The 25071-nt window shown below is 33.6% G+C and overlaps 1 protein-coding gene across 1 annotated transcript; it reads right to left on the bottom strand.

Annotated features, from left to right (window-relative positions):
* Positions 1–5650: 5650 nt before the first annotated feature.
* On the bottom strand, positions 5651–15972 carry LOC128551077 (uncharacterized). Its single transcript, XM_053531432.1, has 4 exons — positions 15141–15972; positions 14205–14243; positions 13130–13334; positions 5651–10766 (listed from the first exon to the last, which is right to left on the bottom strand). Exons 1-4 carry the CDS (start codon positions 15279–15281, stop codon positions 10516–10518), a joined length of 636 nt encoding a protein of 211 aa, XP_053387407.1. The 5' UTR covers positions 15282–15972; the 3' UTR covers positions 5651–10515.
* Between the last annotated feature and the right edge of the window lie 9099 nt (positions 15973–25071).

Genomic DNA, 25071 nt, shown 5'->3' with positions numbered 1-25071 from the left:
TATAAAGTATTTGCATGTATTTATGCCCTCGTCATAAGGAATATTACTATATAAAGACATTACGTCAAGTATAACAAAAATGCATCTTTATGTATGCTGGAGAGATTTTGTAACACTTTAGTTAAGTCCGTTCCGTTTTTTGCATATTAAACTGTTAAAGAATGCATGTGTTATTTCAAAATTGTACCAACATAATTATGCTGACATATATTTGGTCTCCCTGCAATAGGTCTTTGATAAGAAAACAGTAGAGTAATACTAACGCTCCCATTTGCACAATCAGAAATACTTATCTAGACATGTTCTGCTTCTTCTCATTTAATTACATTCAGAAAAATGATGAATTTATTTTTTATATTTTCTGTAAAAAACAGAAATATCATATGTTACGGGAAAAGGTTTACGCTAAATGGTAGACTTTGTTACTTTCTCATACCCTGTTAAGCCAAACAGCTAAAGCTACGAGAAAGAGTGATATCATTGCTATTTTCGGAAATGTTTAAATATATGTTCATAAATCATCTAATATACTCCCAGCAAGTGTTTACAAACAGGTAAAGTGTATACCTCTTCATATGTTGTACAGAAATATTACAAAATGAACTGAAACATACAAAAACTTACCAGTTATCACTACTCTGTTTTGGTCCATCAAGAACTCTGGAGATGTTATCAAAAAGCTAAAAAAACAAACACTCCAAATGTTCGAGTATAAGTACTTATGACTTTTCTACTCTTTATACTAATTTACCACATAATCTTATTAAAAGAAAACTGGTAGCTTTAATTGAGAAAACATTTGCAAGAGAAAACGTTAATTATCTGGCTTACAATGAAACTAAAGCATTCTTTTCTAACTGTAAATTTAAGAGATACAACCTATGAAGTTGTGATCAGGTTTGTGAAGCTCTAAGGTTTCTACTAGGTAACATATTTATCAAATTAGGCAATAAAACTTACACACAAGTAATTGGTATCCCGATGGGAACCAACTGCGCCCCACTCATTGCTGATTTATTCTTATACTGTTATGAACGAGTTAAACGCCTTTAAAAATTCACCATTTTCAAAGAACAGTTACACATGTTCGTTTTGATGCATTTGCAATAGCGTGCGAGTGGTGAAATTTCGCATAACAAAGTGGAAGACAGTTTTCAGCAATTGTTTATCTTTATTTCTTTACAAATGGTATTCATTTTCAAAGGGAGATAACTTTTTCCGATTATTTTAAGTACAAATGGCATTCATTTTCAAAGGGAGGCAACTTTTTCCGATTATTTTAAGTAATCGTCGAGACAAAGTTGTTTTCCTTTGAAAATGAATGCCATTTGTAAAGAAATAAAGATAAACAATTGCTGAAAATTGTGTTCCACCTTGTTATGTTAAATTTCACCACTCGCACGCTATTGCAAATGCGTCAAAACGAACATGTATAACAATTCTTCGAAAATGGTGAGTTTTTAAAGGCGTTTGACTGTCCGGAAGTGGGGCCCCTATAGGCAGTCATTTTCTAGAATTCAATGTTTATATCAGTATACTGACACTTGTTTCTTAAAGAAATATACATGTTTTACATGCTGTTCAATTTTCATGTCAAACAAATCTTTCTTTCTATGATTTGGTGTTGTTTGATTTTTGTTTCTCAAGGCCTACTTCGTAAACTTAATCGCTACGCTGTCCTATTTGATGGTGCGATGACTAATAAAGTGTAAGACTCTATAATGTTTTTCTCCTAAATCCTACATACAACGGACGGAGGGAGTTGAATTTTGTCTTGCAGCTTTCATAGTCGTGCCCTTAAAAGTTAAGCTCTTGGTGCTCTGACTTCAGACAAATTGTTGAGTACGTTGGTGTAATTTTACCTTAGATTTACCTTAATTTTATGTGTTACTTAATTAATCTGGTATTTTTCGCTAATGTTAGAGCCTTTGTCAGCGGAGATTTTATTTACATTGTGTTGTCTAACTTGCTGAAAATAGGGCAAGTGCGAGATTGGCATGCCCTACACGCGTTTAAACCCCCAGTTTCCTTTATGTAGGTTACTGACCGTTCCAAGGCGGTGCTTTTTTCAACTGGTTTTCTGTCTGTCTTGTATTTTCTGTTGCGTACGTTGTCTTGTTTGTTGTAAGAGTTGTTTCCTCCTTCTCCTCACTGCCCCTATCGACCCCCACCTTTCCCCTTGCATTTGCGCTCCCCCGTTTTTATTATTTGTTTTTTTTTCAATCCCCTCCCCTTTACTATGAGTTAGTTTTCATGTCCCCCTTTATTTTGGCTGCCGGAATCCTAAGGCGGTACATGATTGTTTTTTTCCTGTGTGCGTTTGTGTGCCTGCGGTGCCCTATAGTGTTCTTGTATGTTACTTGTCTGTTTTCCTATGTTAGTTAGTTGGGTGTGGTTGTGTGTTTATCTTTGGTACATGAATGTCTGCGCTATTGTGGTTTACGTTGTAGTGTAACTGTGATTAAGGAACGTAGCATTCCTTTTGTATATTCATCCTTGTTGTACTTTCCCCTTCAACTCCTCCCCCGACCCCCTTTCTACCCCTTACCACTTCCTCCCCCTCTATCTATATTTGGCAGAAATTCATATATACTTGTTAGATTTTTGAAGCAACCCGTCTGTAATATTTTTCCGTTACAGCTTCTTTTTGTTGTGGGCCTACTTTGCAAATGCGTGGCTCTGAGGCTGTGTTTTTAGTGCTCTGTGCTTCCGAGAAATCTACCCTTACCTATTATCTTTTGCTTTAGCTCATCTGAACACGAAGTGCTCAAGGTGAGCTATTGTGGCCGGTCATTGTCCGGCGTCCGTCGTTTGTCGTGCGTTGTCCGTCGTGCGTCAACATTGGCCTTGTTAACACTGTAGAGGTCTCAGTTTTGACCAAATATTTATGAAACTTGGTCAGAATATTTGTCGTCGGTGATGATATCTAGGTCAAGTTTGAAACTGGGTTATGAGGGGTTAAAAACCAGGTCAGTAGGCCACATCAAAGGAAAATCTTGTTAACACTCCAGAGTCCACAGTTTAAATTTGAAACTCATGACAATTGGTCATAACGTTTGTCTTGATAACCTCTAGGTCAAGTTTGAATCTGGGCTATCTTGAGTCAAAAACTAGATCACCCGGTCAAATCAAAGAAAAATCTTGTTAACACTCTTAGATGCCATATTTATTATCCTATCTTCATGAATCTTGATCAGAATGTTTGCCTTGATGTTCTTTAGGTTCAGTTTGAAACTGGGTCATGTGGGATCAAAAACTAGGTCACTAGCCTAAGGCCAGATCAAAGGAAACTCTTGTTAACACTCTCGACCACATTTTAAGTTTGAAAGTCATGATAATTGGTCAGAATGTTTGTCTTGATGACTTCTTAGAATCTGGGTTATGTGGAATTAAAAACTAGGTCACCCGATCAATAATTAAAGAAAAAACTTGTGCATGTAATAGGGCCTGAAGTTTACACTGGATCTCCATGAAATTTGATCAGAATGTTTGTCTTGTTAAAATCTAGGTCAAGTTCGAATATGGGTCATCTGGTCACACGGTCACCCGGTCAAATCAAAGAAAACACTTATGTATGCCAAACGGACTACATTTGTCACTTGGTCTTCATGAAATTTGATCAAAATGTTTGTCTTGATGAGATCTAGGTCAACTTTCAATATGAGTTATCTGGGTTTAAAAACTAGGCCATCTGGCCGAATCAAAGATAAAAACGTTGTGTATTCAACAGGGGCTGCATTTTTACTGAATATTCGTAGAGTTTTATCAGAATGTTTGTCTTGATGAATTCTTGGTCAATTTCGAATATGGGTCATCTGGGGTCAAAGACTAGGTCACCCGGTTAAATAGAAGAAAAAATGGGTGTGTGCAATAGGTACTGCATTTTTCACCGGATATTCGTGAAATTTGTCACTTGACCTCCATGAAATTTGATCAAAATGTTTGTCTTGATGAGATCTAGGACAATTTTAAATATGGGTTTTGTGGGTTTAAAAACTAGGTCACATGGTCGAATCAAAGAAAAACGTTGTGTATGCAATAGGGGCTGCATTTTTACTTAATATTCGTTGAATTTTATCAGAATGATTTTCTTGATGAAATCTAGGTTAAGTTCGAATAAGGGTCATCTGGGGTCAAAAACTAGGTCAGCTGGACAAATTAAGTAAAAACCTTGTGTATGCAATAGGGGCTACATTTTCAATAAATATTCCTGGAATTTATTATTATTATTATTATTTACCAGATTTTTATAGCGCTCTTTTCATCTATAAAATAAACTTTCAAAAGCGCTGTACAAACTACATATCACAGAATGATATGGACACACAATACAAAACAAAAAATGTATCAACATTCAACAATAAAAGGTATTTAGCCTGAATCAGGTTTTACTCTACATTTTAATTGTACTAGTCTAAGATATTTTAAAGAACAAAAAACAATTTAAACAGATTATTTTTCTTGATCAAGTCCTGGTCCAGTTTGAGGTCATCTGGGGTCTTAAACAAGGTAACTGATAAATCAAAGTAAAATTTGGTGTGTGCAATAAGGGCTGCATATTTCATCTGATGTGCGTGAAACTTGATTAGAATGTTTGTCAATATAAAATCTCGATTGAGTGTTTTTGGATCACTTTGGGTCAAATCAAGGACAATTTTTACCCTAAAGGTCACATTTTTGATTCAATCTTCATAAACCTTAATCAGAATGTTTGTTATCACGAAATCCTGAATGATTTTGAATCTGAGTCACGTGGGGTCAAACACTAGGTCACTAAATTAAAACAAAGGAAACGATTGTTTACACTCTAGAGGCAACCTTTTAGCTTCAATCTTCGCGAACCTTTGTCAAAATGTTTGTTTTCATAAACTTTTGGACGAGTTCTAAATTGGGTCATGTGGAGTCAAACACTATGTCACTAAGTAAAATAAAAGAAAATGCTTGTTTACACTCAAGTGGCCACATTTTTAGTCCTATCTTAATGAAAATTGGTCAGAATATGTGTCTCCGTGAAATCTCAGACGGCTTAAAAATTGGATCTGGTTGGGGCAAAACAAAGGTCACTAGGCTAAATCGAAGAAAAATCTTGTTTACCTACTATAGGCCACATTTTTGCCCCAATCTTCATGAAACTTGGTCAGAATGTTTATTTGCTTAAAATTCGACGTGTTTGAAACTGAGTCATGTGATGTAAAAAACTAGGTCATTAGGTCAAACAGGTTTACACTCTCATGGTTTGTTACTCAGGTGAGTGACCTAGGCCATCTTGGCCCTCTTGTTTTAGACTTTAGTCATGGTTTGGCAAGAAAGGGATTGTGTCTGTGAGCCGATGGTGTAAGACGATCCAACGAAACGGATTAAATCACGCAACTACAAAATAAACATAAAATACTTTTTGCATATAAAAATACGTATGATTATTGATGTAACAACGGTATACAAAATATTTTGTCAAATTAATTATTTTACTAGAAAATTGCCTTTCTTAAAAATCAAGTGAGTTAGTTTCTCCTAAAAATGACAAATGACTCTATATTAAATGTATAACATTTAATGCGTCAGATACTGAATAATAATACGTCTTAACAAACAAGGTGAGTAAGCTTACAGTTTGCAAAATTTCAAAATAATTCTTTGCGCATGAACACATGATTTTCCTGAAGAATGAATTAAGTTCATTTGTATCAAGTGTACTTTTAAGCAACAAGAAGTATGTTGCTTTCGGATGCATTTAACATATTTTAAAATGAATATTACTTATGTGTTAGTTTTACTATATTTCCGAGTTCTTTGGTACTTTGACTATTTTGTGAAGTTGATTTTAAACATTCAAAACATTGATAAGGTTTATCGGCAGTTAACAGAGCATGATTATATGTACAGCTATTTCAAGTTTCATGTCGATTTCGATAATGGTTAAGCCATGCAGTCAGCAGTTTTACTATAAACTTATAAATGAGACATTGAAATCTTTACGCTATTTAATGTAAGTTGAACAAATAAAAAAGAAATCACACAAAAGCAATAAAATTGAATAACAGGTTAGAGAAAATCTGATATGCTCTTACAATGTAATATATACAACAACAAGCAATATAAACTATTATTTTTGCAAAAGTTTAAATAATTAATCATAGGTATCTTGTAAAAGTAAATCCTCAGTTTGACTTATTTACATGAGAGCTGGAAACATAAATATAACCACTTAATAAGTAGTCTGTTCTGATTTTCAATTTCTTTTTTGTGTGCTACGTTATTATTTTTGTATGTCATAAAAAATATTAAAGTATTACAATTAACATAATTTTGGAGAAAAACTAATTAGTCTGAAAATGTGAAATTATCAAAACACTATGACCGATCTTAAGTGATAATTATTTCATCATGTGTTTAATCAATGAAATTAGACAGATAAACAGGTAAGTTTGACTATTGGTTTTTAAAAATATCCTATATTCCATTTATTATACGAGGGTGGGATCAAAAGTAATGCAACCAATGGTGTTAAATGACAACTAAAGTTTGGATTAAGAAAGTCTTTATTTTAAACCTTCAAAGTAATCTCATTTGACAGATACACAACATCTCAATCTTTTAATCCAATCCATAAAAGCTTTCTGATAGTCTTTTTCAGGTATATCACTAAGACGGTTAAATATGGCGGCTCCTAACTTTTGGCGGGATGTATATTTTCTGTCTGCAAGCTTTTTCTTGAGACGAGGGAAAAGAAAAAAGTCACAGGCGGCTAGATCCGGAGAATAGGGTGGGTGTTCTAGAACATATACTCCCTGTTCATTCAAAAACGACGTCACAATCCCAGCCTGGTGACTCGAGTCGTTGTCATGTAACAAATGGATGCCTCGATAACCCGTCTTTGATCGACGTTTCTGGAAATACTTGAGAAGCTTTTAAAGAACTTTTTTCTTATAAAACTTGGCATCCATTGACTTTCCTTAGGTACAGGAACCTGGATGGCGAGACCTTTAGTAGTGAAAAATATGGCATACATAACATTTTTCACACTTGCAATCCTTTTGGCAATGCAATGCCTTCTGGCATTTTAGGTGAGCCATACTCGATTACTAATTTTTCGATGCGGTTCGAAGAAATGTATCCAAGACTCATCACCTGTTACTACATTCATAAATGTTTTTGATGATCGTATCTTGGAAACCTTTTCAAAAGCTTGCGCGCCATCTTAACGCGCGTGCATTTTTGCTCACCAGTGAGCAAATGCGGGACCCACCTAGCACTTTTCTTCTTCAGTTTCAAAATATTTCGCAGAATGCCCAACACAGATGCTTTTGAAATGCCAACCATGTCCGCAATCTGCTGAGAAGTATATCTTGCGTCAGAAAGTACTATTTGTTTGATTTTTTCAACAATCCTTGGAATACTTGCAGACTTAGGTCGACCAGTTTTAGGCGCATTTTTGACAGACTCCACGCCTGCACAAAATTTCCTAACCCATCTGCAAACTGTGGAAAAGGACATTGCATTACTACCATAAACAACACATATGTCAGCATAAATGTCCTTTGAACCTCTTCCGAGTGAAGCGCAAGTCTTAATGTAAGACCTAATTCCATTCGCATTTTTTACACTTTTATCAGCCATTTTGCCTAACCGCCTACAAGTACGGTTTGTGCAAATGTGAATTGTGAGCGAGATATTGTGTCTACATGTATAGTGTATACGTCGATTGAAAGCTACTACAACGGGGAACACTAGCAAGGCGTGAATTTTGTACTCGCGCTAAAAATAGCGGTTATCAATAGCCAGTGGCATTAATTTTGATCCCATCCTCGTAATAAATACTTTTACTTGTGCATTTTATAATGCTATTGAACATTTTAATTAACCAGTTTTAAACAAAAAGAGAAAGGTATCGCTATTATCAGCATGAACATGAATTTTGTTTGGTTATCTGTAAATTATAAGTAAATGCTTTTATGCACGTTTTTTTTAACTCAGTAATATAACTCTTTCAAGAAAAGTTTTACACAATGTCACCAATAGCGTCCATCCTATTCTAATGCAATTTACTGTACATGTACATCATCAACATGACGTGGACATGCATGTATCATTTGGGGCCCTAATAACTTATGCCCTTTCTTGGAATTAACAATTTTACAACAATAGCACAAACATAAAATAGGTACTCAATTCCTGCAATTTCCGTTAATTTCAAATCAAACTTTGTTTACATCATGCGCATATTGTCTAAATAAGAATATTCGATTATCATTTTATTTCAGTTAGGCCCCTTTTAAGGTCTTAATCATACTATAACTACATTTGTACCGTATGTACTCAACTCAATTTTCACCCGGTTTAAATAAATCTGTATACATGGTCAAATAATTCCCGACTTGAATTACAATCACTCAATGGTACATGGTCAAGTTATTTCTGTATTGACCTACAATAGCTGAATGGTACATGGTGAAGTAATTACCGTCGTGAACTACAATGACTGAAATGGTACATGGTCAAGTATTTACCGTCTTGAACTACAATGTCTGATGGTACGTAGTAAACACTATCCATTCCTCTTCTACCCAGTCATAAAACTACAACTCCTGTTAGAAAGCTGCTGCTGAATCATGATTGGTTAGATGCGTTTTAGTGTTAACGTTTATGAAGAAACTGAAACTTGCTCGAGTGTCCGCGTCTGTTATAAGACCACTTGCATTAACAGAAAACTTTTTAGTTCCCATTAGTGCTAATAAAGTACAAATTATGTTGTTGTTGTTGTTAAAAGACCTTTTTGGCATTCCCTAGGGTTTCTTAATGCAAGGTATACTGTATAATTTAAATGCCTATTTGTGTAAAAAAAAATTAAGATATAGTACATATTGCATTATATATGTTTATAACCTACAACTCGAATCTGACATTTGCCAGTCTCGGCTATGGTAAAGGTGATTATCCATTTACCTAAAATTACTGTCAATCATAGATCACATATACTAATCTTCCCTTTAATCTACCTTAAGCTCTAATCAAAAGTGTGACAATTTGGGAAAACTGCAGCTAATGCACTTTAAAATAATCTTAGGATATGAATCTTCACTTTATTATGAAATTATTAAAAATATTTACAAGTACGAGGGTCCTGCAAAAAGTTCTGTCACTAATAGGCTTCCGTAGTTTTATCCAGGGTATTTTTAAAAACGCTTCATTACACTTAAATAGTGTGTCCAATAGCTAGTGATATCCGTTTTATTCTATGCAAATTGCTTTTCAAATGACCGAGTTATTTTAAATTCAAATACATGCAGTCATATACACTGACCAGGTTACTTGTCACATTTCTAATTGTAAAATGGACGAAAAGACTGAAATTCGTAGCAATATTTAATGCCGCATAAAGAATTAATTTAATACAGATTCAAAGCAGATATTCGATTAATTGTGTGGTATATATGGACCTCAGGTCATTTCAGTTCGCACAGTGTTAAGATGGTTTAAATCTTTTAAAGCTGGGAAATTATCTGTTGAAGAGTATACCCGTTCTGGTAGGCCTAGAACCTCTGTTACCAAGGAAAACATCGCTACTGTAAAAGCTGATGTCGAACAGGATGCGCGATTGTGACATATATAGCCAGTTGTTATGACATATCAGAAGGCAGTTTGCAAGCGGTTCTGAAAAAGCGTTTGGACCAGAGAAAGGTTTGTGCTAGGTGGGTACCTCACTTGCTCACTGAGTAGCGAAAGAAACAACAGAAAATATAATAACACTGACTCCGAGTACGGGGAGACATTTTTACAGCCGCCACACGGCACTTAAAGATTGCTGTTATGATAGTTAATGAAATTTGTAAAAAGATCCTTTGGAAGCATAGAATGCAACCAAGACGTATAATAGCAGACTAGGTTTGATTGATTGTTAAGTATTTTTTGGCTTTTTGGCTTCTGTGAAGGTGGAAGTTGTAAACAATCTGCCTTATTTATCTGACCTGAGTCCATTGTGTCTTATTTTCATTTCCAAGGCTTAAGCAAATGCCTTTTTGGAAGAAATTAAGTCCAACAGTTCTCTTTGCAGCGCTTTTTATCAGTATCTTAAACAGATACTAAAAGTAGTATATTTATCTGCTTTTCGCGATTGGGTAAAAAGATCACAAATGTGTTTCGGTAAAGATGGAATACTTTGAAGGTTTGTGATAAAAATAATTTTGATAAAACGTAGCTCTTAAGAAACCTTAACCCAATGACATAACATTTTTTCAGGACCCTCGTAGTTGTAATATTGTCAAGTCCAAAACAGGGCAAACTCAAAATATAATACTGGTATGTGAAAGATCAGAAAATTATTAAACATCCCCTTCATGTCGATGATGCATTTTCAAATCAGATTGAACCTGAAGGAAGAGTCGAGTACACAAGATATCGATGTAGTCGTATTACTTTTTAGGACAAAAGTCATAAGTAATTTCAAACCTATGTAAACTTCATGTGAATGATGTTTTCAAAGTCTCATTTGAACTGGATGGAAACTGTTGGAAGATTTCAAGGCACTAGAAAGTGTGACAGACTGACTTTATTATGATTATAACTGTTTACGGCATGAAATATTGCAATGGTCATTTTGGTATTATTCCAAAACGTCTTGATGAGAGATGAGTTTTCTACATTTCTGTCGTAGATCCAGTAATAAAGTATCGTCTGCAATTCTGATAGCTTTATATCATGACTGACATCAAGTTTATGTGGTTTTCTTCTGCTCAATAGAATATATATCACACGAGAGAGTTGCCAATCTGAAAAAAATACCAATCTAAAGTTATGACAATTACTATGTGATAAGAATGTGTGTTTAAAATATACAAAATTCAGAACATTTCAACCCGTATATACAAGGAGGCAGATAACATTTTCCCTTTGTACATTGGGAAGCTTTACAACTACTCTAAATATGATATTATGCTATCATTTGTATCGAATCAGGTAATGCAAACCTATTTACCAAACAAATACTGGGGATGTTTTGTGGCAAAGTTTAAATTTGATGTTTATTATAATATATAATAAGCAGGGGTAAGGGGGCGTGAGGGGTGTTGAATATTTCATTACCTCTATTGAACAATCTAAATTAAACCGAGTTAGACAATTATTTTTCTTAGTTGCGTTTTATGCTTCCAAAGGATCTCCTTTCAGATTTTATTAACACATATAATCTGCATTTTGTATTGCTGTATTTGTATTCGTACTCAATTATGTCTTTACAAACAAAAAGGTATGTAATGGTTGAATTTCGGTGTTAAAGGTACCAAATAAAGAGAAATAAAATAGCATAAATCTTAAAAAAAACTACACATTTTGAAATATACGTGTAAACATTACGATAGCCGTGCAATATTCCCTTCAAGTCAAAACATGTGCAGAGAAACGAATGATTTTTTTTTGTATTTTCTTAGACTGACATGGGTGGTCATTTTGTCCTACTTTCGTGTTTATCGTTTTTCCGTAACCGATCGGAAATTCTTCATGATCAAGTGATTTTATAATTAATTCAAACGAATGTCCGTTTAAAGACGCGCCACAAAATGTATTTTTTGTCTATTTCCATGATAGTAGTTATACATAATTTGCATGAAAAATATGAGATATACAAGCTTTTAGTTTTAAATTGACAGTGACATATATTAGGCCAAGAATATGTGTTTAATATATAAAATTTTATTGAATTAATGTAGCAATATATACATATATCAGTGTATGTAGGTAAATTTCAATCACATTTTGTTTCTAAAGTGTAAGATAGCTATTAATCTATATTCTTAAAACTATTCTGAAAAGAGATTGACTAAATAAGTTTGCAGATCAAGTTGTGAAAACACATTTATTCAGGAAGGGCCAAAATTGTCCACCCGAAAATTTGTAGTATAGCTGTATATTACCTGTATTAAATGAATGATTTTCATAAAGATTTTGTGAGTTTCAAAAATGTTGAATTCCCTATGCTATGTTTGTAAACATCACGTTATCGTTGGATCTATTTATAGTTATAGCCTCGTTTCGGAGCATTCTTCCGAAAAAATCCGAAGATGCGCAACGTGTTCATAAGCAGTCGGAAAACATACGTTCGGTTTGAAATAGGCAAAAAGTTTTTGTTTATTTGTTGGTTGTTCTTGAACATATTCACGACTATTTGGTCAGATCCGATACAGTGGTTCATATTTTTAGTAAATATGAATTAAGTCTCAGCTACAAACTCTGGTTTCCATATTATACTCGTTCAGGCTTTAGTAGTGTACCTTCAAAATACGCATAATTACTACATAGTTTATTTATATGTAATCAAGCATTTATTTGCTGTTTTGTGAGTGTTAGTGAGGCTTAAAGTATTACATTTATAATTTGTAAATGGTTTGACATTTTAATGTATTACTAACATAACACCACTACAGTAATACAATTTGTTAAACAAATGACTCTTAATTATTTCATTTTATTATGATTTCAACTGTAACTGTAGGTGCAATGTATTATACTTTAAAATATCAAACACATCCCATTTGGAAACAAGCTTGTCTTAAAATTGTAAATAAAGATACGGCCTATAGTTTGTCGAAATAAAATGTTTGAACCGCATATTTCACGCTATTTTTAATGTTTTTAGCGTGTCAGGTATTTTAATATCACATTTTAACTTTAGAAAGTTATTAACAACGACACTGTGATAAAGGCTCTCACAGGTTGCCACTAATTTATAAAATGATTTATTTCCGTACGCCGAATCCAGGATTTATTTTATGTTTTCCGGATTAATGACGTTACACCAACACTTCACGTTTGTCAAACATGTAGAACAACCTAAACCCGACGTTGCTCGAAATTTACAAAAATCGTCGCCCTATTAAACCATGAGTGAAAAAGCCAAGTATACGCAGTATTTAGCTATATTTTTTGTATACTTTTATCAATTGATCGTTTAAAACACGTGTTATATGCAATTGTACTGCATTTTTTTACTTTGGGAGCAATATCTCCGTTTGGACTTTTAGCAGTTATTTATTCATTTTGGTGGCTTTGAATTAAATAGCACCATTTTCAACAAATTTTAGCTAAAATGTGATTTGACTAACGGATTGAAATTCTTATACAGATGAAATACATTTACCGTGAAATATATCATTGACAACGTCTCTTATATCTTCTTTTGCTCTCGTCGTCCCGATACTCATCACAATAACAGGCCAGTCGTTTGACAATCCGATAGCAAGATCTTCTTTTGTGCAGTAATGCAGAATATATCTCATTCGTAGAAAAAGCAGCATTATCCTCGGCCTTTGGTCATAAACTTCATGTATGTAGACGTAAATTTGCTGTAAGATGTAGGAATAATAATTTATAAGATTCAGGAATGTGGTTTGTGGTATCATGGTGTCATGGTGTCATGGTGTCAATAACGTACAAACAAAACTTCGATAAGTCACTTCGAATACCATATAGTAGCACAAATAATGATATATTGTAAAAACATTGTTTCTGACTGAACGTTTTGTTCTAATGACAAAATATTGGTACCGGGTATAAACATTCGCCTATCAGAAAATTATATATCAAGTCCTGGTTCACATGCACTAAAGGGGTTCTAAGTGCAGATGAATTAACTCCGGTGGTGACTGATTAATGTTTCGACAAATGTTGTTCTGAACTGAACGATGTTTCATAAATTCAACATTTTATGAATATTAATGTTGTCAACTTAATGTTTAATTTATTCCTTTGCAAGTTCTTTAGAAATATATAATAAACTAACTCCGCAGAAATATTTCCAACCCATTTTTGCAGTGTGCAATTTAATTCCTGGTTCGTTTAAAAAAATACACCATTACGCAAAAATCCGTTGGCTCAAAAGTAAATGACACTAATAGGCGCAAACATAAACCAAACGCAAATTTTGCGTGCGGCGTATTTTGATTCACATGTCGCAATGTTTGCTTTTAGACGGGCTCAAGAGAACAGGAGTTACGTAAATTTTCTGTCAGTCCAGTAAGGTCATTACTAATTAGACGTTTGATTTCATATGGACACTCAAGTGTAACTTCAACTTCAAATGTGGAATTTTTGCGTGCAGTCCTTGTAATGTTGTTAATTCTTGTCACAATTAAATATAATGTTGTGACTCAGACGTGTCCATTTAGGCAGAAAGCTTCTACTCACTAGAAAGGAAAAACAAATGTCGAACTTACTCTTTGTCTGAGAATTTTCTCTTTAAACCAAGTGATAGCCTGAAAATCAAAGAATTTTACGTTGTGAGAATGTGAACATTTTGTGCCATTTCTGATGTCTTTAATAATTGTTTGGTCTGCTTTCTGCAGGACCACATTTCCGTGCGGAAGGGTTAAAAGTACTCCGGACCAAACGACATTGATAGATGTGTATGAAGATTTTAACAGTGATTGCAAACTTTGAAATGTAGAAAAAAAAATGTTCATTGTTGATGCCAGTTGAATATTTAATGCTAAATGATTTGAAAAGTGTTTAACTTAAAAAATACAAAGCTGCCATTGTTGTAATTCATGTCCAAAATTGCCTGTTTTGCTATACAGCAAAGAAGGAAAAATGATACCGGACCGACAATATAATACGATGCTATAAAATGTATGGATCCTTATGCATGTTCTTGAGGTAGTTGCGCTTGATTAAAGAGATCCCACATAAGGACATTACGCCATTACTTCCTGTTTATCAAAAGTACAGAATTACCTTAGAAGCGTAATATCCAATTGTTTTGAAGAATACGTAGTACAAATTTTTGACAGGATTGATGAATTAAATGAAAAAAATGATATATCTCTAAATTGACTTAACGTTGAATATAATCATTGTTTAGGAGTTAGATATACATTGTATTCTAAATCAAACGGGCGCAAACTTCATGACATAAAAATACTTATCCGTTTTGAAGAGATTCAATGATTTTACTCATGAGAATATTTCTGTGTATGTTACATTTTTCTGATAGATGTTAATGCGAAAAAAAAAATCAGTTCTACAATCATGATAATTAGTATAAAACTGTTCACTCCTCACATGTATAAGCTATAAACGGGAAAATGAGATTAAAAACAACATTACTTAATGTTATCTTGCATTTTAACCCACAAACTTTAAGAAAGATTCACCTTGTATGCTGCTGAAAAAATATTCCCCATAATCTGAAGAGCCTGAAAGAGGTAAAAAGTCACAACATTTTGTTCTATTTTACATTTACTGTTTGAACATCGTACGTAGTACATATATTTGTTCTGGAAAAGATACTGCATTTTGTTGAATGTACCGAATAAAATAATGGCAATAAAGATAAAGATCCATTTCTGTACGTTTTCTCAGTTAAGTTCAGCATCGTAATAGTTTCGTCTACATAGCATAGTGTAGTTGTACGTGTTTTGTAAGAGTAAAAGGCACTTTTTGTTAAATGAAATTGATTTACTAATATTCTACAGTACTGTGAACTTGACATAAATTGCAAATAAACAGCACGCGAGAACGATTTTATATAACGGCTAGAACAAGATCAGATAGGGAAAGTTTGTCTCACTTTTGGTCAAAGATGAAATGTCAAGAATCCTTTTAAAAAGGTGTTTGTTATATGGGGTCATATGTGAGACATAAAATTCCAAAGGGTTTTAGCTTGCGCATGAATATCAAAAAAGTTGCAGCTGTTCTTTCCTCCAAAGGTAGTTGGTCTACGGACACTACTACTAAAAGCATAACGGTGCTGTATTTTCAATGAATACAACACAATAGCAGAAACTGTTCTACCAAAATGCACGCACAAACATCTGTGAACACATAAAGTAATAGGTATCTGATCTGTTCCAATACAATATTTGATCCAATGACACAAGAACCAAAGATATTTGAAGTTTAACATTTGCTTAAATCGTTCAAATTTTATTGCTTTTGTAATTCAATTGGGAAGAACCAATAAAGTACATAAATCACAAAACTTGTATAAGCTGACAAGAAAACACTGGTTTATAGATGTCTCTAAATCTTAGTTTTAGAAATACAACAAATTCTGTTTTAGTATCAAATTATCTACGGACACTACGAAATATGTTATTCATATCCCAACTAGGACTTTGACTACATATGATATATTATTTAGAAAGAAAAAAAAATATTTTTGTATTCTACAATGCACAAATTTCTGTTAAATTAAATAATGTTTTTTATGATAAATATTATATGTTTTGAAGTTTAAGTATAGTTTATCTAGTTGAAAACAATAAAACATATATGAGAACAACATTTCCTGACTCTTTCTTTTTTTTGCAAAATTACTCTACTTTAAAAATATGATCTACGGACACTACGATCTACAAACAAATTTGAACTGGTCGACATGAAAAAAATGCAGAAAGCTAAGGTTTCAAGCTCTACTTTTTTCATTTATCGCCAGAATCTGAAACAGAAAACAGTAGAAACATATCAATAGCTCATACATGTTAATAGAAATCATGCTTAAAATTGCTATCTACGGACACTACCAAACGGTGTACTTCGATTATTAGTTCCTGAAGATTAACTAGAGTTTTGGCTAGTAGTTGTTTGTACCTGTTGTAAGGATACATAATCACTTGTGTCATAAATAATGAATATAAACATGATTTGTCATAGATATTGCTTTGACATCTTCACAAACTCAACTCAAATGTAAAACATGAAAAAGCATAACAATGACAACGTTGCCCGAAAAGATGCTACCCATGAAAATACTCAATATGATAATAAATGGCATCATCAAAATGTTACCCGATATGTATAATTATACACTAGTTACCTTAAAAAAATTCTTCACCACACATTTTCAGTTTTTGGTTTGTTTAAAATGACACAGGATAACAAAAAAATGGCCCTTTTAGCTTCACTTTATGCATAATATCTTTAAAACGGTGAGCCGAAACCTAATACTGTTATAAATGCTAAGAAATCTGGGAACAAGCTCTAAACAATGCCACCCATTATATTACATTTACTTTTTATTGTAAAGAGATGCAAGAGTATAACATCAGCTCATTCTACTTTCCCTATCTGATCTTGATTTAGCCGATAAACTCAGATTTACACAAAAATACTGAAGGAAGGTTATAAAATAGCAACACTTGAAAATGGAAAGATCCTTTGCTAGACACCCCAACCCCCTCCTGCACACCGCAAAGAAAAACACAAACGCGAGGGTTGAAGCCCGTGCATAACTTTGTTAAGAGTCAGTTGATATTTTGTGTCTAATGCTATTGAATAACAATAATTAATAATAAATCGGGCATTGTTATTCAATAGCATTAGACAGAAAATATCAACTGACTTTTAACAAAGTTATGCACGTGCTTCATCCCTCGATTTAATCATATTAATATTACAATATTTTAAAAGTATTTTTTATGAATTTAACCGTTTAGATATTTTAAGACAAGTAATAGCTTCAATGTTTAATTGATGGAAAGGCTAGCGCAAGTTTTAACTTAGAGATTAAAAGTTTTAGCAATTTATATGAGGCTTTGTAAATATAAATCAGCATTCGATCAGGCATTTAAAATAAGAATCTGAAGTGCAAAAAGAACGAAGTACAGTTTTCCTATGACTACAATGCTATAACATGTTGAAAAAGATCTCTTCAGACCTAAACGGTAAAGCCTTTGTTTTGCAACTACATCCGGCCTTATTTTGTATTCCCTTCTGTTCCATCCACCAAATCCGTCATAGGTCTTTTCATAAATATTCCGGCCGCACTTGGATACAGAAGGTATCAAGATGATAATAGAAAATTATTGAAATTTAAATATGTCTTTACTTACCTTAGAGATGTGTTATCTGGCGAATTCATTTTATTTTTTCTAATGAGAATGGTCGTGTCTGATATTAAAAGTGAAATCAAGAAAAGATCTTGCTGCAGACAAGATGGCTGAAACAGCTGTTCAAGCTATTGTAAAAACGCATTGTTTCAATACAGGATTTACTTTATATATTTTCAAACAAAATTTTTAAACATTGTTGATTTGCATTAACAGGAATGATACTTCGCGATGAAATTTGGAAGTGTTTTCCTGCGTTGCTTGTACATCTTTACTGTTTCTAAATTATATCATCACAGAAAAAGAAATCCTAGAGTTTATCAAATGTAACAAATATATTCAGCGACTCATGGATATTTGAAGTGGTTCTTATTGCCGTGTTAAACAGGCTTGTGTGTTCAAAACTCGCATATTAAAAAATATGTTTGTTGATTTTTAGTTTGCATGTATAAGCAAATACAATGGCTTGAATCATTTTGTGAATTTATTTTGTTTCGAGAAGTCAAATTGTTCAAGATTTGGCTGACATCTTTATCAAAACAGAAAGTATATATGATGCATTTGACATCAACAGACGGACATAATGTATGGACAGATAAGCAATCTTATATTTACCAATATTTTTCAAATTTGATTCCATCCGCTTCTCCGACTGTATCTACAAGTTTAAAATTTAAGCTAGTTATATAAACATCGTTGTGAAGGCATGTAAAATGAAATACTGGTTACCTGTTTCAGTAGATAGATGGGAAAACACAGTATCTGAAATAAAAAATCAAAATAGTGAGAGTAAAGAAAGACTGACTAGCCAAAACAGAGAATCTATGCTTTGTAAATGTAAATCAGCATTCTATCGGGCATTTAAAATAAGAGTCTGAAGTGCAAAAAGAACAGAACGAAGTACGATTTTCCTATGACTACAATGCTACAACATGTTGAAAAAGATCTCTTTAGACCTAAACCTTTGTTACTACATCTAGACTTATTTTGTATCCCCTTCTGTTTCGTCCACCAAATCCGTAATAGGTCTTTTCGTAAATATTCCGGCCGCAGTTGGCATAGATACAGAAGGTATCAAGATGATAATAGAAAATTCTTGAAATTTAAATATATCTTTACTTACCTTAGAGATGTGTAATCTGGGGAATTCATTTTTCTAATGAGAATGGTCGTGTCTGATATTAAAAGTGAAATCAAGAAAAGATCTTGCTGCGGACAAGATGGCTGTAACAGCTGTTCAAGCTATTGTAAAAACGCATTCTTTTAATACAGGATTTACTTTATATATTTTCACACAAAATTTTTAATCTTTGTTGATTTGCATTGACAGGAATTATACTTCGCGATGAAATTTGGAAGAGTTTTCCTGCGTTGCTTGTACATCTTTACTGTTTCTAAAATTTTATTTATATCATCACAGAAAAAAAAATCCTAAAGTTTATCAAATGTAACAAATATATTCAGCGACAAATGGATATTTGAAGTGGTTCTTATTGCCGTGTGAAACAGGCGTGTGTTTCAAAACTCGCATATTAAAAAGATGTTTGTGGAATTTTAGTTTGCATGTAGAAACAAATACAATGACTTGAATCATTTTGTGAATTGAATTTGTTTCTAGAAGCCAATTTGTTCAAAATTTGGATGACATCTTTATCAATACAGAAAGTATATCTGATGCATTTGACATCAACAGACAGACATAATGTATGGACAGATAAGCTATATAATATTTACCAATAGTTTTCAAATTTGATACCATCCGCTTCTCAGACTGTATCTACAAATTTAAAATTTAAGCTAGTTATATAAACATCATTGTGTAGGCATTTAAAATGAAATACTGGTTACCAGTTTCAGTAGATTGATGGGAAAACACAGTATCTGAAATAAAAAAATCAAAGTAGTAAAAGTAAAGAACGACTGACTAGCACAAAACAGAGAATCTATGCTTTGTAAATATAAATCAGCATTCGATCAGGCATTTAGAATAAGAATCTGAAGTGCACAATGAACAGAACGAAGTACGGTTTTCTTATGACTACAGTGCTACAACATTTAGACTTAGACCTTTTTTATGCAACTACATCCGAACTTATTTTGTATCCCCTTCTGTTTCATCCACCAAATCCGTAATAGGTCTTTTCGTAAATATTCCGGCCGTAGTTGGCATAGATACAGAAGGTATCAAGATGGTAATAGAAAATTCTTGAAATTTAAATATATCTTTACTTACCTTAGAGATGTGTAATCTGAAGAATTCATTTTTCTAATGAGAATGGTCGTGTCTGATATTAAAGGGAAATCAAGAAAAGATCTTGCTGCGGACAAGATGGCTGTAACAGCTGTTCAAGCTATTGTAAAAACGCATTCTTTCAATACAGGATTTACATATTTTCACACAAAATGTTCAATCATACTTCGCGATGAAATTTGGAAGTGTTTTCCTGCATCGATTGTACATCTTTACTGTTTCTAAAATTTTATTTATATCATCACAGAAAAAGACATCCTAGAGTTTATCAGATGTAACAAATATATTCAGCGATTAATGGATATTTTAAGTGGTTCTTATTCCGGTTTGAAACAGGCATGCGTGTTCAAAACTCGCATCCTAAACATGTTTGTGGATTTTTAGTTTGCATGTAAAAAACAAATACAATGGCTTGAATCATTTTGTGAATTTATTTTGTTTCTAGAAGTCAATTTGTTTAAGATTTGGCTGTCATCTTTATCAATACAGAAAGTATATATGATCCATTTGACATCAACAGACAGACATGATGTATGGACAGATAAGCTATCTAATATTTACCAATAATTTTCAAATTTGATTCCATCCGCTTCTCAGACTGTATCTACAAATTTAAAATTTAAGCTAGTTATATAAACATCATTGTGTAGGCATTTAAAATTAAATACTGGTTACCTGTTTCAGTAGATTGATGGCCAAACACAGTATCTGAAATAAAAAATCAAAGTACTGAAAGTAAAGAAAGACTGACTTGCACAAAACAGGGAATATTTGCCCAATCTGAAATATCATTTGTTTGTCATTTCAAACTAAAGAAAGCATAGAGAACTGTTAACAGAAATCATCTAAATTAACTTGAGAAAGGTAGTGTTAGTATATTACAAACAGAAGATGTCGAAAACATTGTGTTCCATTGGGGATAACACAGTTAGTGAGACAAACAGAATCGCAAACTGAAAAAAGAAGACAAATATTATTATCGAAGTTTTAAGAACACATCCCCATCAAACCACAAGCCCATAGCAGTGTATGTATGGATGTGTACACATAAACAAATCTACAAAATATAGACGAAGTAAAACTTATAGTCAACGAAGACAAAATGAACAATGAAAGGAACACTACGTCTTGTAACCGCCAATGGCACATCCATGGTTAATTTAAGCCCTGCTTACTACCATGGTTCCAAAGTCAACACATGAAAGCCAAGTTGAGTAATTGAATTTAATGTAGATATAAGTAGGTGTTTTGGTTTCTCTTGCAGAAGAAGATCATATTAATATATCACATGTTTAGAAAACTATCCAAAAAACGTTGAAGTTGCTTAAAATGTATAGGGGCCTCCGTGGCCGAGTGGTTAAGGTCGTTGACTTCAAATCACTTGCCCCTCATCAATGTGGCTTCAAGCCTCAGTCAGGGTGTTGAATTCTTCAAATGAGGAAGTCATCCAGCTGGCTTACGGAAGGTCGGTGGTTCTACCCAGGTGCCCGCTCGTGATGAAATAATGCACGGAGGGACACCTAGGTTCTTCCTCCACATCAAAGCTGGAAAGTTGCCATATGACCTATAAGTGTGTCGGTGCGACGTTAAACCCAGCAAAATAAATAAATTAATACAATGTGTAAGTTTTAAGTGGTGCAAACGACAGAAGTACGGCAGAGCAATACATGAATCTAACATGTACTGGTAAGGAATATTGCAAACAAAACTGAAGTGTTATAATGAACAATAACTAGCAACAGAGGAACTTAAAGAAAGAAGAAAAGAATGTGATAAAAATAACCCATGTTGCCATGTTCAGTTCTCCTTTATGTATAAACGCTTGGCCTTTACTCTTGAATTTTGATGACTATATCGCAACATTGATTTGGTATAGTAAAAAGGTAATAGGTAAGTGTAAACTTTTCAGAGGCACAAAACATTAAAACACAGCCAAGAGCCAAGCATTTGCATAGTAGGCCCACAACAAAAAAAACGTAATGAACGAACGAGGACGAATATGCCATGGAATGCCATGTTCTTTAATAACAATCACACTACAACGTAAACCGTAATAGCGCAGACACTCATGTACCAAAGATACACGAACAAGCAACAAGTAAGAAAAGCATACAAACGCACCCACACAAGATGGAAAAACAATCATACCGTCTTAGGATTTTGACTGCCAAAGCAAGGGGAAGACACGAAAACTTACTCAAATTAAAAGGCGAGGGGATGCAAAAAATAGCGTAAATGCAAGGAAAAGGAACGGCAATAGGGGGAGTGATTAGGAGGAAATGCGTCATATCGCTGAAATGAACCAACACGTGTGTGACACTCTTGGTACCTAAGCTTGTGCAGAATTTTACAAGACCATACATGAAATTCAACCTTCAGCAAATATTAAGTATTAATATTTTTTGACTTGAGATCGGCTTAAGATAAATCATAAAGAGAACTGGCCAATGTTGACACTAATACTTTGAAAACTGTAAAAGCGGATTAAATTTCGGTCAATTTTATGACTTTTAGGAGAAACTTATAGAAACGAGTATTTTGTGTTATAAAACTTTGATAGTCATTTAGGATGCTGTCTTAAGTACAGATAGGTTCTAGAAAGCCTATTTCGACCATTCTAGGAAATCGTCAAGATTTTCAATGAACAGAAATACAGTTAACATTGAACAATCAGTTTTTCCCATTTCGTGACACACTTTCTATTCATCAATTCTGAGATGTTAATTTCATGTGATAGAATATCTAAAAATCTTTCATTTACATCCCCCATTCTCGATTCGATTTTCAACTGTTATCGAGTTATGACGTAACAGCGATTTTTAAACATTCTTTCCTAAACTTTTGAAACAGGTAGCATTGGAAAGATCTCGTCGCATAGGTTCAGAAAATGTATAGATATTTACCTCTATCTAGATCCGTTCTCAAGATATTGGCGTTTAAAGATTGAAGTGACGTCATTGCAAACGTTTTTGAGCGGTAAATTCAAATTTCGCAACCACAATTTTCAAAATGTAATTTCTCCTCTATTTGTGGACCGATTTTAATGATCTTGGTGTCAAACCAAAACGCTTGACAAGACCTAAGTGTTGGTAGCACACAACTGGAAATGAAATCACTCAAGCGTAAAATATCGATTTTCTCCTTTATTACTCAACCGACTGTACCCGTGTTTGGTATCCTACGAAAGGTTTTGACTAGTACTATTTCATTGTTTGCACTAAAAGAATATGGGGTCACTCACGCGTAAAATGCGTCAAAGTAAGCTTACCTGATCCATACACTTTGAGATCAAAAATGACAATGAACGAATTCACAGGGTAAAGTAAAATAAATAGAGTCAGAGCAATGTTCTGATTAGTCAGTAAAGGTTATAGCAATGCTCTGATTGGCTAGCGATATGACGCATTCTGATTGGTTTAATTCTCATAGAAAGGCTAGCTTACATGTTAAAACTTGTCATTTGTGCGATAGTTTGGTTTCTAGCCGTTCAAAACTAGAATTTCTATTTTTAACTAGCCAATCAAAATTAAAAGGAATGACCACTGTTACTAAAATACCTCGAATGAAAAGTATATAATAACGCTTTCATCAGACAAAATCATTGAGAAGTCAAATCATGGAAAATAGCTCGGGAGTATTCGAGAATATGATGAATTCCTTCGCTGCTGACCATTATTTGGTAGACATAGAGTGTGCTTTACGCGACTTTCTGGAAGCGAAGGGGTGTCTCTATGTTAGGTACAAGGACATAACAAAAACGAGAATTGAATTCGATATGAATTACTCCACATGGATGTACATGCTCCGAAACTACATGAGCAAATATCATCCGAAAATAGAACACAAGTGGTGCGAACATAGCTTGCAACCAAATTCCTATTGCTCCTGTAACATCAGTACGGAACCTGAAGGACCCGAAAATATCTACATAGATGTACTTACTATGCTCTGTGATCATCATGCAAACAGAAATTGGCGTGTTTGACTGGAATTCGTTGCTGATTTGTGTTGATCAAAATGTGTATGAAGGACAGATTAAAGAGACAGTGTTATAAAGAATAAATGATGGATGTGTTATCATCGGATCTCTGTAGAAAAATATTTTCCGACTGTGTAGAAAGACCCTACATACCGTTATATTACATGTTGGACTATGAGCCGTATAGAATGGTTCTTAGTAAATAACAGCACAAAGTTTCCCCAAGAAGGCACAAAACAGTGGTTAAAGCAAAAGAGCACTTTTATATCTTTTAAAGACACTTTGATCGACATGATTCGATTTCATAAGATGAATTTGAGTATTGAGGCGATCAGTGAAAGTAACTGGATGACTTATATTCCTGAGAACGAGGAAATAGCGCTTTATGTCAACGATGCGATACGAGGTGGTGGCCAAGAATTTCTTTACGATTGGTTTCCAGTCCAAGAGAAGACTAACAAACATAATCTTATTTTACTTACGAAATCTGTAGATATTATTGATGCAATTCTTCATTTAGAACTGCTAGAAATGCTTATTGCGAAGCATGATATCAATTTGTGAAGCGATGTTGAAGAAATAAAATACAATAAAGGAATATGTTGTTTTATTTGTGTACACCACAACACCTACTGACGCTTCATCTTTTCTTTCAAATCAAATTCAAACGTATGGGTTATAAATAACAAAGACATATTGTTCTTTCAATCTTTTATTGCCAAAGCTTGTATCACTAATACAGGTTACATGTATCAACTAAAATAAGACAAAATAAAGTCATCATTCAACTTCTTGCAATACACATCAAACGGTTTTACAATGTCCTTCATTTTTCGTCCAGAACATCGATTCATAATGTAATATACGCAATACAGCCCGCATATGTTTGAATCTGTATCCTGTATTTGACTGAAGTTCATCCAGTAACGCTTCTTTAACACTTGCTCAAAATGAACTTTGTAGTGCTTTGGTCTATTACTTAGTGAATCGAAAAATTCGTCGTGTCCCCTTTTAGGAAAATAAAA

The sequence above is a fragment of the Mercenaria mercenaria genome, chromosome 19, assembly GCF_021730395.1.
Source record: "Mercenaria mercenaria strain notata chromosome 19, MADL_Memer_1, whole genome shotgun sequence".
NCBI classification, from domain to species: domain Eukaryota; kingdom Metazoa; phylum Mollusca; class Bivalvia; order Venerida; family Veneridae; genus Mercenaria; species Mercenaria mercenaria.
The sequence above is the reverse complement of the archived record's forward strand: the minus strand, read 5'-3'. Positions and strand labels throughout refer to the sequence as shown.